This window comes from Cydia splendana, chromosome 5, assembly GCF_910591565.1.
Source record: "Cydia splendana chromosome 5, ilCydSple1.2, whole genome shotgun sequence".
Taxonomy (NCBI): Eukaryota; Metazoa; Arthropoda; class Insecta; order Lepidoptera; family Tortricidae; genus Cydia; species Cydia splendana.
Window position 1 is genome coordinate 7,169,089 of NC_085964.1, and position 20,505 is coordinate 7,189,593.

General features: G+C 38.3%; 2 protein-coding genes across 2 annotated transcripts; one reads left to right on the forward strand and one right to left on the reverse strand.

Moving 5' to 3' along the window:
• Positions 1 to 258: 258 nt before the first annotated feature.
• Positions 259 to 8,730, forward strand: LOC134790540 (LIM domain-containing protein jub). The gene is made up of 6 exons (XM_063761365.1): positions 259 to 1,847; positions 1,961 to 2,130; positions 2,601 to 2,663; positions 3,223 to 3,388; positions 5,661 to 5,801; positions 6,469 to 8,730. The coding sequence occupies exons 1-6, from the start codon at positions 362 to 364 to the stop codon at positions 6,576 to 6,578; spliced, it is 2,136 nt and encodes a 711-aa protein (XP_063617435.1). The 5' UTR covers positions 259 to 361; the 3' UTR covers positions 6,579 to 8,730.
• Positions 8,660 to 11,933, reverse strand: LOC134790542 (uncharacterized protein C18orf19 homolog A-like). Its single transcript, XM_063761366.1, has 3 exons — positions 11,421 to 11,933; positions 11,195 to 11,340; positions 8,660 to 10,239 (listed from the first exon to the last, which is right to left on the reverse strand). Exons 1-3 carry the CDS (start codon positions 11,789 to 11,791, stop codon positions 9,998 to 10,000), a joined length of 759 nt encoding a protein of 252 aa, XP_063617436.1. The 5' UTR covers positions 11,792 to 11,933; the 3' UTR covers positions 8,660 to 9,997.
• Positions 11,934 to 20,505: the final 8,572 nt, after the last annotated feature.

The window sequence follows — 20,505 nt, forward strand, 5'->3', positions numbered from 1 at the left end:
CTTTTATATTCGAGTGACTTTGAACATGAGACATGCAGCCAGCCGAAAGATAATGATGTGAATTTTAACAAAACGTTTATTTTACTTGATTTTAGCTCTAAGTTATTATACATATCCTAAATTTAATATATTTGTCAAACAAGGTACAATTAATATCATATTACCTTTGAATTCGGTCTTGATGTCGTCCTCGGACCCGGACACAAAAGAACAGCTTTAATAGCGTTGTGTGGAACGACCTTTATACAATCCGATTTGATGTTTTGTTGAGGTTTTCTTTGCAAAAGATTATGATTCACGTATCTAAATGAACTGTTAATCATTATTTAAGCAGTTTTAACGATTGGCATTTATATAAATAATGGATTCTTCGAGAAGAAATAACTTTGAAGATCAGCGGTGCATCCTAGGACTACAAGATTTGAAATTATCCAACAAAGATGAGGACGGCACTGAGCAAGCGCACGGGGCTGCAACATCGAAAACAAATTCTCTCGCCAAGGCTCGGCCTGTGGGAGCGATCGAAAGCTTCGTTCTGGACAACACCCAGACTAATAGACAGGATTATAGTTTTTACGAACGTTCAAACGTGATAGCATCTTCAAAGTTCGCGACTCCAAAGCGTGTAGAAACGATAGCGTCGATCAACAAACGCGATATAAACACGGCGGCACTCCCCGCTAGCCCAACACGATCCATTGATAGTAAGTCGCAGAGATCGCTCAGTTACCAAACTGAGGATCTGTACGAGATTCCTGCAAACCCAAATTCTCAGTTTCCACCTCCTGTGTATGAAAACATAGAATACTACGGTGAACAGCGATCCCAGCAGCCGCCGTACTTCCACCAGTTGTACCAGGCGGGCGCGCCGCCGCCGCCGCCGCCGCCCGTGTCTGACGGCTACTACGACACGCGCTACAGCAAGGCTCAACCGCAAGTACCTGTCAACGCTAAGCCTAAACATAACCCCACTGTCTACGAAAATATGCTTTGTCCAGATGGTGATAAGAAAAACGAATATAAACCACTTCAGAAGAATGAGCAACGTTTTGTGCAGCAAGGATCAATGCCAGGGCCACAAGTGCCTAATACTGCATCCAACAGAAGCATTTCACAGTTGTTAATGAATGACAAAGGCATATCAGAAAAAACTCCTCCACCGCCTCCATATAATTCCTCGCAAGACAGCTCTAGCAGTGATTACACAGTAATGAAATCGGCTCCACCTAAGTACACAGATGTCACAGCTCTTCTTAAGAATGGCAGTGCTTCCAGTTTTGACAGTAAAGTTGTTCCATCAACTGCTATTTACGCCTCAATAGCCCCAAGTGCTCAAAGGCCTAAGGCTTATTCTGCTACTGAAGTTCAACAAAACCCCAAGTTTTATCACTCAAAGCCTAATCCAGGAATTGACAAGCCACCAGCTATAAATGGTGGATTTGCAAAGCCACCACCAGTTAATCGGATGCAGATAGTGGATGATGCCAATGCTTCAGACTATGTGTGCATGAGTGGAGGTTCCCCTGCTACATCAGTTCCCACAACAAGAGATAACATGTCATCTGGCTCAGAATCTCTAGGATCTCGGAACTTGGTGTCGGGTCTGCCATCTTTGTGCTCACCAGCAGCATCACCAGCACCAAGCCCAACACCGAGTTCAGTATCAGGTGTGTCTGGTGTGTCGGGTGGCTCACGCGGTTCAGGTGGACGCGGAAAGAGCTTGCTGCCATATAGCATCACGCCACCTCGCCCTGCTGGGCCCAGTGAGGCACAACGCAAGATTGAGGAACTCACAAGACAGCTTGAAGAAGAAATGGAAAGACAAGATGAGGAAGGAGAATACTTTGGTGAGGATTACTTGGACCCATATTATTGTGTTTACAACCTACAAGTATTTTACTTTATTAATTATTTGTCCAGCTTTTAAAACATCAATATAGGTAATAATATTGTGTTGCAGGCATCTGCCACACATGCGGCACGGGCGTGACGGGCGCCGGACAGGCGTGCCAAGCCATGGGCAACCTGTATCACACCAACTGCTTCATCTGCTGCTCGTGCGGGCGCGCGCTGCGCGGGAAAGACTTCTACAATGTGCATGGCAAGGTGTACTGTGAGGAGGACTACTTGGTAATACACTTTATGGTCAAATTGTGAGATATAAAAAAGTAAGTTGTCTTCAGATGCTGTCACTGTACAGGCATATAATGCAGTGATTCAGTTAGATTCATATTCAATTGAGCCCTAGACAAAACATTTTGTAATATTGTCTTTGGTTACTGCGATAGTTACTCATGAAATAAACTATTGAAACGGATTATATCGCGTATATTGAATTCATACTACATCCCGACGTTTCAAACCCTTTACAGCGTTCATGGTCAACGGGTGACTGAGGAAAAACTACACTGTACAAAAAGTACCCACTTACAAAATAATATCCTAAACTATAATATACACGATAATCCGTATTAATAGTTTTATTTCAAATCATTTGGTATTTAGATATTTTAGATAATCCTCTTTTTGCGAAGTTCGTGTATTGTGTACATTTGTTTAGCAATGCTAATTTATTTGTCATCATTTTCTATTTCTTTTAGTATTCTGGATTCCAACAGACTGCAGAAAAATGTGCAATATGCGGCCACTTGATCATGGAATTGGTAAGTCAAAAGTATTAAAAAGAGGTTAAAACACATTTTGTAGTTTCATACTGCACTGCACAAGCTAGTTTAGCTCTTTAGATTTCGTGCATTGCCCATGAACTGTGTAAATAAAATAACAATGGGACAGTATTTTAAAATTACCGAAAATTTTTACATTGTTGGTAAAAGGACTTAATGTAAGAGATAATTAAATATCGTTTATTTCAGGCTTTTAGCCCTTAAGGCCAGGCCACACCGGCTGCGTGTGCATAGACGTGCACGTGCGCGTGCGCTAAAATGTTGGAGCCGCGCACGCACACGTCACGCAAGCGGTGTCTCGTCTCTCATAAAGAACTGTATATTACAACGCGCACGTGCACGTCCACGTCTACGCACACGCGGAAGCGGGCCTTTAATCCAGTAAGCCGAACACAATAAAATACATACGACAATAAAACAAATACAAATACATTTAAACGACACAATATCACTTATGTACTATTACAGTACATTATAGTTCAAAGCAAAAAAATATATTAACTATGGATATGATTTTATCATTTTTCTTTGTTTTAAGATCCTGCAAGCAATGGGCAAGTCATACCACCCGGGCTGCTTCCGCTGCTGCGTCTGCAACGAGTGTCTCGACGGCGTGCCCTTCACCGTGGACGTGGACAACAAGATCTACTGTGTCAACGACTACCACCGCATGTTCGCACCCAAGTGCGCCAGCTGCGGGAAAGGTGACTCATCTTCCTGTTGTGTAGAGTGTGACGGCCTTCACCGTGGACGTGGACAACAAGATCTACTGTGTCAACGACTACCACCGCATGTTCGCGCCCAAGTGCGCCAATTGCGGGAAAGGTAACTCAGCTTCCTGTTGTGTAGAGTGTGACGACCTTCACCGTGGACGTGGACAACAAGATCTACTGTGTCAACGACTACCACCCCATGTTCGCGCCCAAGTGCGCCAGCTGCGGGAAAGGTAACTCATATTCCTGTTGTGTAGAGTGTGACGGCCTTCACCGTGGACGTGGACAACAAGATCTACTGTGTCAACGACTACCACCGCATGTTCGCGCCCAAGTGCGCCAGCTGCGGGAAAGGTAACTCATCTTCCTGTGTTTGTAGAGTGTGACGGCCTTCACCGTGGAGTGGACAACAAGATCTACTGTGTCAACGACTACCACCCCATGTTCGCGCCCAAGTGCGCCAGCTGCGGGAAAGGTAACTCATATTCCTGTTGTGTAGAGTGTGACGGCCTTCACCGTGGACGTGGACAACAAGATCTACTGCGTCAACGACTACCACCCCATGTTCGCGCCCAAGTGCGCCAGCTGCGGGAAAGGTAACTCATATTCCTGTTGTGTAGAGTGTGACGACCTTCACCGTGGACGTGGACAACAAGATCTACTGTGTCAACGACTACCACCCCATGTTCGCGCCCAAGTGCGCCAGCTGCGGGAAAGGTAACTCATATTCCTGTTGTGTAGAGTGTGACGGCCTTCACCGTGGACGTGGACAACAAGATCTACTGTGTCAACGACTACCACCGCATGTTCGCGCCCAAGTGCGCCAGCTGCGGGAAAGGTAACTCATATTCCTGTTGTGTAGAGTGTGACGGCCTTCACCGTGGACGTGGACAACAAGATCTACTGTGTCAACGACTACCACCGCATGTTCGCGCCCAAGTGCGCCAATTGCGGGAAAGGTAACTCAGCTTCCTGTTGTGTAGAGTGTGACGGCCTTCACCGTGGACGTGGACAACAAGATCTACTGTGTCAACGACTCCCACCGCATGTTCGCGCCCAAGTGCGCCAATTGCGGGAAAGGTAACTCAGCTTCCTGTTGTGTAGAGTGTGACGACCTTCACCGTGGACGTGGACAACAAGATCTACTGTGTCAACGACTACCACCCCATGTTCGCGCCCAAGTGCGCCAGCTGCGGGAAAGGTAACTCATATTCCTGTTGTGTAGAGTGTGACGGCCTTCACCGTGGACGTGGACAACAAGATCTACTGCGTCAACGACTCCCACCGCATTTCGCGCCCATATGCGCCAACTGCGGAAAAGGTAACGTAACATCCTGCTGCTAACTCGTGTTACTGAACTTCTAATGGCGACGATCATTCAAAATTCTTGCGAAACTGTTAATAATTTAGCCTATTGTTAAATAGGCTAAATTATTAAACGAATCTATTCATTCAACAAAACGACTTACGTAGTTAAAAAAAAAGTTACTACGGGCAATAGTAGGTATCTATTTGTCATAAGTATGCCCCTGATACCTGATCCATCTGTAGACGCGTAACATGCTCTATGAGATCAATCTCTTTCAAAAGGTTCGTGATAAAATGCAAAGATAAGATATTGCTGTTCGTCAAAAAATATTTATGCTACCTATCGCAATGCCAATCAGATGGTTTGATAATCACGTAACATGTAATGTTTTTAAACATGCCTTATTGTCGACTGTAAGTTATCTACCTTACCTGGTTTACGCCCCCTACAACAAAAAAAAAATGTACTTATCATAATCAATCTAATGAGGCTAATCTCGAAGGGCTTACCGTAAAGTTATCGACGAGTTCAGTTCTGCCCTCCACCTCCTGGTTCCATCTTTAGGCCAACTATCGATCTTGATTCCTTGCATCGTTTCGTATCGGGCTAGATACCTGAACTGCGGATAGCTGAACTGAACCGTTAGTTGATTTATATTTTTATGTGATTTAGCGATTTTCTCTGGCTATGACTATTTCATGTACCGTCATATAGGTAACATTAGGTACATACAACGCATCTGCTATATTAGTGATATTACCATTTTGCTATTGATATAAAACGGTACACTGCAGTTTGATTACCCAATGATTTACTTTTCACTTTTTTTATGCTTATCATTTGATATGACAAAATTGGGGATTCTTAGTACTTGCTGCTGCCAGGCCTAGTTGGATAGACTCTACTAACTCCAGAGGCTAGAAAGCACTAAGCTGAACTGTTGTTCCGTTGCAGGCATAACCCCAGTGGAGGGCACTGACGAGACGGTGCGCGTGGTGTCCATGGACCGCGACTTCCACGTGGACTGCTACATGTGCTGCGTGTGCGGCATGCAGCTCACCGACGAGCCCGACAAGCGCTGCTACCCGCTCGCCGGTCAGTATATCTCTTCTTATTCTTTTCCCTGCCTTTATCCCACGTTATGTGGGGTCGGCACAACATGTTTTACTCTTCCATTCTCCTCTGTCTTTCGTCACCTCAGCACTCACTCCTTTCTTTCTCATATCCTCTTTCACACAACCCATCCATCCATCCATCCGGTCAGTATATCTAAAGGGGCTTTATTTAACCCCTGGACTCCCCTGGCCAGCCCTAATTTGCCAGTCAAAAATCGACCATGGTGTTTAAAATTTAGGATCGAATTGTGATAACTGATAACGCGTTCGTGAAACTCAAGGGGTTAATCCATATGAAACAGTGTGGGAAAATCAGATTAGCAAAATTTATTCTTAGGAACGACAGTACCGTTTTTTAATTAAGGTAAGGGTAAGTACTCGACTTTTTTTTTTCTAGGCTTCCGTAGCCAAAATGGCAAAAACGGAACCCTTATAGTCTCGTCACGCCCGTCTGTCTGTCCATATGTCGCAGCCATTTTACTCGGTTACTAGAACATATATTTTAAAGAAATTTGGAACTTTTTAGAAAATAAAGCTTAATAAATTCTTTCCGCGAAAATTATTTTGAATATAATCGGTCGAGCAATTAATGAGAAAGTCCCTCAGTTGTCGTATGAGCAATCGTTTGAGTGTGGTTGTTGTTGCAGGCAAGCTGATGTGCCGCTCGTGCCACCTCGCCACCATCGGCGCCGCCTCGGGCCCCGGCCAGCCGCCCGCGCCGCACCTGTCGCCCGCCTCCTACCAGTACATGGGATAAGCACATACTGATGGAAAACACCGAGGGTTCTAATGTCACAACAAGCGGAATTCTTTTGAGCACCGTGCGTGAATGCAAAACTGCAACTTGTGGGCTCAAATTTTCAACTTACAAATACCTAATGAAGCAGGCGGGCGTTAGGCCCCATTTACACGAGAGCTTTTTCAACGCGCGTTAAAAAAGCGTTTGAATGACACAAATGGATACATGTGTATTTGTTCACACGATGGCGGTGGCGCTTTTTATCAAGCTTTGTTGGATTTTCGACTTTAAGCGTTAGTCGTTAAATCGAATTTAGCGTGTAGACGGATTCAAACGCTTTTTTAACGCGCGTTGAAAAAGCTCTCGTGTAAATGGGGCTTTACTGTCACGCACCGAGATAATAGTTTACTACAGCCATCAAAGAATGATGTCCGACAGACCTTGGCGCAACACGTAACGATTCTAGATAGCCGAATGCTAAGAACACTACTAAATTTCTCCTTATATTTGAAATCATGTATACTCTGGCACACCCAGTTTGTCAGTAGAAAAAGACGCGAAATTCAAATGTTGTATGGGAGGACAACACTTCGCACCTACATTTTTTAACTTTGCCGCCTTTTTCCACTGACAATCTGGGTGTGCCAGAGTATATGTCCCAAGTTCTCATTTGATGGTTTGCTACATGCTATAGTTCCTTCCACAACGATTTATCGTAAAGTCTAAACCGAAGCTGATCTGTCTGCATGCCTTGACGAACATATACCTATCTGGAACCATTTCAGTAGATCTAAACGTTATTGACGTCAATTGGATTGGATATATAACTGGACATTGCGCTTCAATCAAAGTTATTCGGTAATTTTATACAAACGTATATATATACCTGTATTAGAAACCTACATACATATATATTATAATCATATCGGGATTCCTGCAAAGAAGATTAGATAGACACTAAATATAATGCATAATGGCTAAAAACTTGTTGTCTATTGCCTTTGTTAAGTTTTTAGTTCTTAGTTGCTCTATGTTCATATGAAATTTTAGGGTTTACTGTAAGTAAAGAAAATATATCAATATCCAGTTCTGAGCCGTAAGGGATCAAAACAATGTTTGATGCTAATTTAAGACTAATATGCGCAGCTTGGTAATATTTGTATGCATTTGTTTATAACTTGGCAGTTGGCCATGAAGAATGTTTTTACTAAAGTATTCATAGTACACTTCGTTATATTATTATGCTCTCTTTGCTGTAAAAATAAAACCTTAAAGACTCGATGTATGTTATACATATACCTATTAAAAGGCTCAAATAATAATTACGGCATATGTTCCACTTGACAATGAATTGATTTATATTAGTACATAGGCTTAAGTTAATGGTGATAAAAATGTTGACAGAAACTGAGTATTAGATGTTCATATATACAAAAAGCGATTTAACTCGATAAACATTACGAAAATGTAATGCAGTTTGTTATATAATAAGTCAGCAAATAGGCTAATCTGTTTAATATTTCATATAAATAGGAAATTGCATGTAAGTATATGTAATTGTATAATGTGATTAGTTGGAGCCAACAGTGGCACAAGCCTGTTATAGATGTGATATATAGGTTTACTGCTCTGATTCTTATGAGTAGGTATGTCTCTACTACACCGCGAACGACAAGTGAATTGCTGTTGTACACTTTAATAATAAAATTGACTATTATGCCATTCATATTTATATTTTAGACTTTTAATTTTTTTGCAATAAATATATCAATAATGACTTGATGACACAGATTGCTAATGGTTAACAATGCCATTCAATGGAAAAGTGCCACGAATGTTGCTATGCATTTATTACGTTTTAAATAAAACGCCATATGACAGCACACGGCATATGACAGCATATGGTGATGAACTCGGGTCTGTGGCAATGAAATGAAATGGTAAATTCAATGTCATCTTTATACATTTATGATGGCGCTCCTATACATTCCAGTTCCGTGCTGTCTTGTTGTGTACTTAATTTTAGGTTGTTTTATAATCTGTACATATTGCTGAGGAAAAATGTGATTATTTAGCTCTTTTATACAAAATAAAGATGGTTTGTTAAGGCATAACTTTTTAATATTTAAATAATAATATTTAAACAATAAATATTTCAAAATTTTATAAATTGTTTAATAATTTAAAAGGAACCTATTTTATAAGTAACCTTTTACACTCACCACTCTGCTATGGCCCATATATAAATAAATAAACACAGTACTTATAATATATATACACAGTGAAATTCATAAACATATTTTCCTTTGAGTAATTTCTATGAAATTCCTATTGCCTTAATAATGGACAGTTACCACATTACCCACACTTTACAAATAATATCATGAATTTTTAGTATCAACTCGTGCAAAACTAGATCTTGAGAGTAGATACTCAATCAAAATATAATTGTAAAATAGAAATTCAAAAACAATACTTGTAATTTACATTGTGCATCACAGAAGTGTAAACACTTTCCCATACAACAACTACTTGCTTATGATGAAGATTTAGTCATTACCTTTTACCTAGCAAAGCAAGTTAGGTCTCGACTGAGTCTTAAATGTCAAAATCTACTATAGTGTAAATAACATTATTTGCGGTATTTGACACATTATGACTGACGTATATAGAGATGTAACTAACGCAAATCGATTGTCACAGCAAGCGATTACGATTGGATGGCACGTAGACTGAGGTATCGAATTGTGACGTATAATGAATTTTTATTTGAGATTTAAATAAAGTTAGAATTATATGGTTTTCCCGCAAGCTACCGGTCGGCCGGTGTATTTAATACACCGACCGAGTAGGTCGCACCCATTGTCAAAATTGAAACTAACTGGGGATCTATTTGAAAGTTTATTTATGTTATTCCTGTGTCAAATTTGTTGTCTGTTAAGTGACGATAAATATATCCATATTTGCAGTTAATTATCCACCTTTTCCTTATTTTTATTAAAAGAAAAATGAAAAATTCATATCGATTTACTTAGACGACTACCGATTCATAACGGTGGTGTCCGGCCAACCCTAAAATTAAAAAAAAAAAGACGTAGAACGTAAACGTTCGCAGTGCAGTTGTTTTCCTTTGTGATTTCGATGTGCAAGACATTTTACGTAGTATTGCTGTTGTGAGTGACAGACGTCAAATACCGCAAATAATGTTATTTACACTATATATTGTCAGGTGACAATATAGTAGATTTTGACAAAAATAATATTTAACAAAATCAACCTTGTTTTGGTACTATGTACTTTGGTTCACTATGGCTATGATCTTGTAGTAGTAATTAGTTTTGGTTGTCACCTGACAATATGTAAGAGTTTTAGGTTTGACCGCTTCAACCTTTAAGGCTTGGCCAAGCCCTAAATCACTACACTATATTTAGTTAGTCTTACATTTTCTTGACTTTATTCTTCATGTTTCGTATTTCGGTCTTATATCGTCGCATTTCGTCCATAACCTTTGTCCCCTGCTGCCGCATCTGTGTCAGACGGTAGTGGGCCTTACTCTCATTGAACCGGTCCTGCAAACCTTCCTTTCTTTCTTGCAGCATCACCTTGAATTGCTGTCTTGATGGCACTGGTTTTATCCAGCCCAGTGCTGTTAACTTTCTAATAGCAAGAGTTGTGCCACCTTGAATATAAAAAACATTATCATTTAGAGTCTGTTCGGAAAGAGAAGAGTATGGAGTGTATGGGGCCCAATACATTCCACGACTCATCTCTTTCCGAACAGACTAACAATACATTTTTTTCAATAGGAGGGGATTTTCCTGGGATCTTAAAGACAGGTGGACTAATTTGGAAAAATACTTTTTTTTTGTTTTGTATTTTTAGATTCTGGTTAACTCAAAGGAACTCTTCAAATGTTACAGGCATACCTATAACTATCTCCCTACAGGCATTTGGTTATCTTTATCTACTTGGAAAGCACATCTAAATCTAATCTAAATCTATGTCATGAAAAATTGTTATCATTTGTTAAGATTATTGATGTTAACTGTTTGTCTACAATATTGACCATTATAATGATTTAAACTTTCTTAATTTTTATGCATTATTATCTACTAAAATATAATTATCAAGTTTATTTACATGCCTTTATAATATTATAGTTTGTTAAGGGTTAAGGGTTGATAATATTTGAATAAATAACATTAATAATGATATGGATCATTTATATGCATATAAATACATTCAAAAGTTACCTATAATTGAATGAATGAAGGTTACAAAAGAGAAATACGTGATAATTATCAAAATGGAGCAGCAATTATTGCATTGCCTAAATGCCTTGTGTAAACATGCAACAATAATTGATTGATAAGTTAAATTTAATAAATTTCAGGTTTTAAGCTAATTTTTACTTTTTTTACAAAGAACAGCAACAATATAAATATGATCATGATCAGTTTCAATTAACCTTTCATATTCCGAAATGTTGATCCACATTAGTGGGTATTGAGCTCTAATTAATAAATTAAATAATTAATTGGGATTCAATACTAACTAAACTGATCCACATTCTGGCATACAAGAGGTAAATTCTATTATCTTAATGGTAAGTAAAAAAACTATATAATAATTACCAACAGTGACAGCATATCGAAGGGGTGTGGCTATTTTATACAGAGCAAAAGTAAGTGCATAATAGCCCGCAGACGAGTTTTTCAATGGCTCTAACAGTTTTTCACTGATCCCCATTGTTTCTAGCATAGGTATTATATCTACACCACTGAAAAATAATAGTTATATTTAAAATACTGAAAAATATTTCATAACACTTGAAAAAATTTCATTATGTTTATTTGTTACCTTCTCACAGTATAATAGAAAGAACCGAGCCAAACTGCAGAAGTAGCCAGGTGCACGGGTACTAAGACATACCAGTAGTTTTTGTACATATCCTTAAACTTTTGGAAAAGCCCTTGTTTTTCTGGGGGTGTGGGTTTCTCAGGTGTGTCACAGCCATTGCTCCCTTCAGGTTTAACGTAATTTCGTAATTGACACGATGATATACTATTACCCTTCCTGCTGTTCAATGTATTCCAAGCTGGGTTACTTTGATAGCTGATACCACTAGCTAAAATCCGGATTGGATATTGGTTTGCACTACATCTCACCGGTGTGGTTATATTTAGGAAGCAATGTGTTTGTCTATAAAATAATTTAAGAGTATGAGACATATTTTCAAAGTGAAAATCTCATAGGCTCATTATAATAGTCAATCAATTAAAACAAATGTTTTACGAATTTACGAAACTTGTTGAAAACTGCATGAAAAATTGAAAACTGTACTTTTGCCTCTGTCAAGTTTGTCAGTTTGACGGAACATGACATGTGTTCTGCGTAGCTGGTAAATCGTTCCAGACATGTTTTAAAACGTGTTCCTTTAACCTATTTTCAAAAGACGTAGTTTCTGATAAAGTTTGGTTCGCCATTTACGTCAGTAGAAAAGGCGGCAAATTTAAATAGTGTAAGATAAGACGGTAATGTAATGTAGAGTCGGACCAAAAAAAGTCTGCAGCGGATTTGATAGCCCACGCAGTGCAAGTGTCATTTAGACGTCATAATAGGCCTGTTGCAAGTAGCAAAGAATCACGGAAATAATGGTTTCAAAGAAACATATATGTTAATATGATTCTAAAAAATGGCCCAATCTCAGTATAAACTGAAGGATTATTAATATATTCAATAAAATAAAACTGCAAAATTCTCCAATCGGCCATTATTACTGAAACGCCAATCAGAAGCGTTCCAAACAGTGACGTCATCAATCTATAACATATTTCTTAGAGCAACATAGACAACCTCATTGACCGAAATCCATACGTTCTCACCAAAGAGTTCGAAGGTGCAAAAAAAAATGTTATTTCGCCACTAAACATTTATTACGTCCAAAAAATATTATTACACGATATAAAGGAGATATCTATTTGTTATTGTCTAAATAAAATGCTAAATAATACGATATTTCACAAACAAACTTTTTTAATTATTTGGCTGAATGGAACTATCATTGCCATGTTGGCTGTCGTAACTAGAAAAAATTAAAAATTAAAAAGTAAAACCGGCGCTCGGTGATTTTCACTCAAAATTTACTTGTATCTAAATAATTCATCTTAAATTGCAACCGTGTGAGAGTTTTTGTCTAAAATGAGTTATTGTGATAATTTTTGTAATGTATTTATCATCCCTAATCGTAATATATGGTGCTGAAATAACAATATCATTCGGATTTAAGGGAAATTCGTAACTGTAAGTATGTAAACAATGTCTACCACCCTACCACCAACTAAATAGTGACGTCACAAATGTCGTGCGAGGCGTTTTCGCGCGAGTTTTAAACTAGCTATAATAAAATGCAATTATTTATGTTAAATCTTATGAGTATAGCTGAAATATTGTGTTTTTCGGAACCAATACAAGTGTACCGACAATAATAAAAGGGATTTCAAAATTTGTCATCAGGCCTATTTCATAGAAGTTTGACGTTTAAAATAACACTTTCACTGCGTGGGCTATCTCATCCGCTGCAGACTATTCTTGGTCTGACTCTAGAAGGTTTTCCTCAGGCTGACGCAACTAGGACCAAAAAAAGGTTTTGTATGGACTTCAGTGACCTAGCCATAGCCAAAAAAACAAAATAAAACGTCAGTGCTATTTATCTGTCAAGTCAACTGTCAGACACATTGCTTTGTTGCTTGTCATGGCGGTTCGCAAGTTTTACTTACGTATTTTCTTGCAATTTCTTTTTTAAAAGCCTTCGTTATTTTCCAAAACAGTCAAACGTGATAAGAACATACAGTGAGTCTATAGATTTTGTTTAAATGCCACCGAAAACTAAGTAGTTTCAGTGCGAAATATGTGGCAATTGATACGCTCGCGAAAATCGCAAAAAAGGAAGTTTATGGCGAAATTTCCATTAGATGAAGACCGGTAAGTATTGCTTTAGATACTTTTAGCCTTATTTTGGTGTAGCAGGCTATAAACACATCGAAAATTAGATATTTCATATCCACTTTCAGTGTGAACTAGGGATGTACTACAAGTATAAGATACGCAGTATCGATATCGACTGCAGCCTAATTTTTTATCAATGTAAATAGTAAATAAAATAAAATGAGTGAATTTCCTGGTAACTTGCATACAACATGACTATAATTATTTCTCCGAATATTTTTAGTGGAAAATTATCTATCATCTGTGCATTAATGGAATGGACATTATATTACATATTTTTGGAATCTACTAATAGGGGATATTACTGCAATGTTCTGCCGCCAGAGTGCAGCACTACCGACTCTAGTAAATTCATAGACTAACTTATACATACTCTGCCTTAAACTGTTTTTTGACAAGTTTTCACAGACAATAAATTATGACATTGATGCATCAACGCGGTTTGTAAAGTTGTATCCAGACGAGACAATTTTTCGCCAGTCTGATGAAATTCTTCGATCGCAAAGGGCCGTGCGGACGCAAATACCAATTTGATTCCTCGATCACATCAGCAGGTGCGGACACAAAAATGCCAATTTTCATAGTAGAATGCAAATTAGTGATTTAATTTGTGTACGTGTGGACGCTTGATGAGATTGACCAATTATTTTCCTGAACAAATCGACTGATTTCGTCAGTCCCGTCTGGATACCCTTTAACCAGGGCCTACCGGTAAACGCGAAAATCGAAATTTAGTTATCTGCCTCTTTATCGCTCGAATATGCAAGAGTGATAAAGAGGTTGATCAGGATAAATCAATTGTTAAGATCTTAGTACTATCTTATGATCCCCGAGAAGATGCATATAACGAAATTTCGATTTTCTTGTTTCGCGGTAGACCTCCAGATTGTGACAGATAGTGGTAGTGGCGCTACGGCTACGCAGAGTTTTGCGTAATATTCCTTATTATTTAAGATTTTAACTTAAAATATAAGAAAATGTATGTGTGTCTGTTTTAATCATTAAATGTTTTCAGATGCAGGCATTGGGTCAAATAAGTTGTAAAGGAAGACTTAATTTTATTATTCAAGAATATAATACATGTCGGAGAATGGCTGAAATGTGCCATCTATCGCCATCAAGAGGCGTTTTGTCATGCAAACCTTGACAAATAGAGCAAACTAGGGTGTTACGTACACTTGAGTGGCGTTCGACGCAGTTCCGCCAAGACGTCATAGAGTGCGCTCTTAAAACAATTGAAGTCCAGAACAATTGAAGTTATGCTGTCAATCAATCTTCAGAAGGAGCACGATGAGAACGAACGGGAGAAGATGACGTCTGTGGCGGCTCCTGGGTCTAATCCACTGGTTTGCTTAAGATAAGAAACGTAACGCGTGCTGTGATTTGTAATGAGTCTTGTGCAGTAAAGATTGTGAGTTGAACATCGTATTTCATTGAAGGCCCTCGTCATCCACGATTGAAGGTTCTGATGTGCTGCCGATAGTATGATACGCCCACAATTCCCGACATCAGAAGTGTGGCCGAACACAGGGAATTCGCTACGGAATTCCTCTTGAAAGCTCAAATTTGCCAAATGAAGGTGGACTGAAGGTCCCAAAAATCTACCCTGATTTTGAAAATCCCTGGCATTCCTTAATTCAAGAGTTTTAAAGGCCTTAGAAAATGAAGAAATCTCATGCTATCGCTGGTGGAAAATAAAGAAGTATCGTGATGGAAAATATTTGAAGTGAAATGACAGTTGACATATTTGATATTTTATAAATTGTGATCCAGTTTTTGCATTGCTTTTTATGTTATGTTGTGTGAAATTTTCGTGAATGTTGTTAATGTTGTAACTCTAAGTAATACGTTTACAGTCCTTTGCACCATGAAGAATGAAGATAGTTGCTGCGAGATCTCCCGTCTCGCACGGGTTGGAGCTGCGGTTGCAGAAACGTGGGTGCCTTAGTTTGTTTACAGAAGCTGAGAGGAGCTGCATATTTACTGGTTGCCAGACTGTCGCTGGAAGTTGGAAATCGCGTGAGTTGCGTCCATTGTTTTATGATTTGTAACTGTGTTGAATGTACCTCACAAAGCCGGCGTGATGGGTTCTAGTTAGGAAAATATGAGAACAGATACCTACCTACGAGATATCTACTCTAGCCTTTAATGGTCAGAATCAGAATGTATGTAAAAAAACTTTTGGTACGTGGACTTGTAATCTGCTGTTAAGACGATGTAAGGCTGTTTAACGATTTTCTGAGCACTATGGTACCGTCACAACTTGAATAGCTTCTAGCAAAATGCACCTTAATTTTTTTGTGTGGAGACGTACTATTTCAAATTGTGTCGTGGACCAAATAATATTATCGTGAGAAGCGTCACGAGTGGTTGATGCCATTATTCGATCACACTGTGAATATAAAATTCTCACCTTTAAGTATGATTTCTATTTTGCTAGCTTGTGCCTATGATGGTGGTAAGTATGTGCGTGATATTTTTTTGATATGAAAAGTAAACCGAGAAGTTAGTGGTAAAGTTCATGACCGTTGACGGATAATTCTGACTTAGTTTTAATCATGTGCAATTGTGCATTCCTATGATTACTTAAAATGACTTCACATCCAAAATTAACTAGTCAAAACGAAACGTAAACGTAATGAGTGAAAATTGTGTGTTCCTATTTGAAGAACCTAAATGGTGATTATTTTAACCGCATCGAAGCCGAAGGAATCCTTTTGTGGTCATTTTTGCAGTCAGATTTTAGAGTTTACAGTACCTACAGAACAATTTTAAATTTGGACCCAACATTTAATTTTTCAATAATTCTGTGATTCAGTGATATGTTGTTTGCGATGTGTATCTGTCAAAGGGCCATTATGATTATCAAATTGAATTTGATGAACAATAATAAAATAATTTAAAATTAATTGATTAACTTTGGAGGATTCGATTTGACACTTGATTTGACTTACTTATCACTCAATGGGTTAAGATCATTTTGCATATTGCATGAATAATAATAGCTGAGTAAGCAGTTTGAGAAGGATATTATTCATTGATTTATTAAAACACTACCTATTTAAAGGGACACATTTTGGGATTAGATTTCTCTACGTAGGTATACCACTTTCCGCGTTGGTTTTATGACATTGTCGTAAGAAACGAAACGTGAAGTTCATGCTTCTTTGAGGATAGTTTATTTGAGAGGTTCATCACTTGAGTTGGCGGTCGCAACCGGAACGTGAGTTGTCCAGAGGGCGTTTGAGGGCTGGGTGCTGGAGGGCACAGTCCTATTCGTAACTGCAATTCATGGGGGTTTCGGACCGGGCGATGAGGCTAGCTGTGTGTTGGAACCAAGCTGTTGTTGTAAAGCCAAGGTGTTGGCACTGTTATTTTGAAGTTGGTGTTGACTTGTAGGCATTGGTTGATGTATGTGAAAAGAAAGTATTAATGATTAATTATGTGTGTATGCGAAAGAAAAAAAAAACGTGTCAATGATTATGTGCAGATAGACACATTTTTAGTTTTTCGCTCGACATTCAAAGCTGTGCGCGCGTGCGTCCATTAGGGACAAAACACACGCAACGTGATTTAAAACAAATTTTAAAATTCCTCATATTATGGTTAAAATTATTGTTCCCCTTAAATGTGAAGGCAAATGACAGAACGGTTTTGGCATGCTATTTTAGTATTTTTCCGTAGAAGGCAGCAAAAATGAGACTTGAAAAAAAAGGGAAAATAACGCTTTGTCTATTACTCTTATTATCCAAAATTATTAAAGTATGTTACTACGTACGCTATTACCACGTTATGGAACTGGTACAAAAAGTTGTTCGTACTCCTTACAGTAATTATAATGTTCCTTATGATCTTTTACGAAACTAGTTGTCGATGTTTAGCGAATAGAGTCGAACGCATTTATTTTCTGTTTGATCGATAAAGAAGTTAGCAAAATTTGAGTACCTACAGCGGTTTGATTTAGAATAGAAATTCTGCCACTAATACCTGTTACGCTAGATCGTTCGTTGTAAATTGGTTGTAAAACGAGTTGTGAACTTCTTTATTAATTTCATGCATGTTCAACCTTTTTGAACCTCTTTGAGAGCTATTTGGTTTTTGAAGTATTGTGTCAGTCAGCTAAAGACAAGTCGTGTCAGTGTGTAAATATCACATAATGATCAAGTTTTCTTGCCTTTTTTTAATAAAAATTAAGAAAGCGATAAAAAAAAATACAATTTGGTTTTCGTAGAAAGTATAATACTGGACTTACCTGATAATATATCAAGTTTTGAAAATTTCTCAAGCTGTCTTGTAAATGTGTTGTCCGTACAGAAGGAATAAAATAGAGAAGTCGGTTTAAACTGAACTGAACGCAATTTTGGTACGTGTTTAAACTATTTAATATGAGAAACGAATAAGTAAACTGTCGTAGTCCTATTCCGAAACTTAAAATTACGTGTCGATTACTTACAATATGCTTCTTTTTGTTTATGGAATTAATGATTGTGTTTAGGAATACACAAATAATTAATGGTGCCAAAATTTAATCAAAATATTCAGGGTATGGTAGAAAGCTGGTTTGAAATCAATTGACCTGGCTCAATCTTTTTATACTTAGGCGGGTGATCGAACGAGCGAGCGAAGCGAAGTGAAGTTCTTACATTCAACTTGGAACACACGGCTGGCTAGGGGCACGTCCCGGCATTTCGATGTTTTTAAGCTGAGCTATCAGAGGATAGTTTGATACACAATAACTTAAGTAAATTTGTTCTAATTTAAATGAAATTGGGTAAACGTGTAGTTGAGGGCATTGTATTTTAGTCATTAAATTATGAGCAGGCTCGATCAAGGTGTTATTGAGTTAGAAGAGCTTAAAAGGCTAGAAAGCTATTTGTGAGGGGTCTTGCTTTTCTGGTCATCTTATTTGCAAGAAAGTATGGTCGAGTTTGGTATCAAATGAAAGTGCTCGGCTTTTATAATATTGCTTTTAAGTTTACCATTTTTAAATAATTAACAAGATAAAAATAAACATAATATAGGTATTTGACATTTGACAAGAAAGATAACGGCTTACCACAGATACAGTTTATTTTAATCTCTATGGTGTTGTGATGGGCTCCGCAGACCTTGCAATAAATGACATGCGGTTTTCGATCCTTTGCCGACTAAGTAGTAGGTTCATTAAATTAAAATGATCTAACTTTTTGGCGAACCGCGAGTTCTCAGTTCGGGGCGAACTACTAGTTTAAATCAAACTTACTAAACATTTTAACCATGAGATAACGGAGATGATACACGCGTCTTGGGTGAGAGGCCATTGTGTGCGTGCAGCCAAGTATCTTTCAAACGGATAAACTAATTTCATCGCTGTTTTCTGTGATCCTAGCTAACATTTTGAAGTAATGATTATAATGGCAAATAGATCTGGATCAAGGTATCAATAAAATCAAATAAGAAAATCTATTAGTGGGAACACTAAACTTTTAGGGAATACTAAACGTTTAAGTAAAGAATAGGTGCGCAGATAATGTTCATAAAATCAGTTAAATATGGAAAACCATTTATTTTCGAGAACTCAATACAAGATGTATTTCAACTGAGGGGAATCTCTGTGGTGAGGTTCATTTAAAAGCTAGTTTGTATTGTATCTTTATGGTGATATTATTTTCACGCTGTTTGGATTATGGTGATATTATTTTCACGCTGTTGCATTTTAAGTCTCTTAATGAATTGTTCGAAATGTATCTCTACCCCATTTCCGTTGAAATATGGCCTGATTGAATATCGTGATGCTACTGATGCTGAACTTGTTCATTCACAACAATGATCTATGTGCGTGTTATTGAAAGAGTTGAGTTGAGTTGCCTGTCAGTATCCAAAAGTTATGGAGGAACTTACTTTGGTCAGGTAGGCCGAGCAATGAGCTTAGATACCTCAGATTGTTGTATTCTGTCCGCAGATGTATGCAGTGATGCATACAATGTCAGGATGCCGTGGTGGTGCAGATGATCTGCGCTCTACAGTCTCTTTTGGGAGAAGAAGATCTCATCTTCGCTCTAGTCTACCAGTGAAAATCATAAAGGGGGATGGATAACGTACGGAGGGACCCGTACAATGTCAGGTTGGCCGTGTCGGAGAATGGCTGAAATGTGCCATCTATCGCCTTCAAGAGGCGTTTTGTCATGCAAACCTTGACAAATAGAGCAAACTAGGGTGTTACGTACACTTGAGTGGCGTTCGACGCAGTTCCGCCAAGACGTCATAGAGTGCGCTCTTAAAACAATTGAAGTCCAGAACAATTGAAGTTATGCTGTCAATCAATCTTCAGAAGGAGCACGATGAGAACGAACGGGAGAAGATGACGTCTGTGGCGGCTCCTGGGTCTAATCCACTGGTTTGCTTAAGATAAGAAACGTAACGCGTGCTGTGATTTGTAATGAGTCTTGTGCAGTAAAGATTGTGAGTTGAACATCGTATTTCATTGAAGACCCTCGTCATCCACGATTGAAGGTTCTGATGTGCTGCCGATAGTATGATACGCCCACAATTCCCGACATACATATAAAAAAAAAAACATTTAATCAGGTGAACACACATTTTCCTCTGTTACCTGTGGACCGTCAAACCTTCGGGATGTATTTTAAATTAATTATATTAAATTATTTAAAAAAATCATTTCACATATTTTTATTTTAACAAATAAATATCGTGTTCACATTTAAGTCCAACCATGTATTAATCCACTCAAAGAACACTATATATAGACGGTCAAGCAAATCTTGTCAGTAAAAAAAGGCGTGAAATTGAAATTTTCTATGAGACGATATCCCATCGCGCCTACATTTTTCAAATTTGCCGCCTTTTTCTACTGACAAGATCTGCTTGACCGTCTATATAACATACGATTTAAATATGGACTCGATTCTAACCTGATTTCGAGTACGAAATTGGTTGA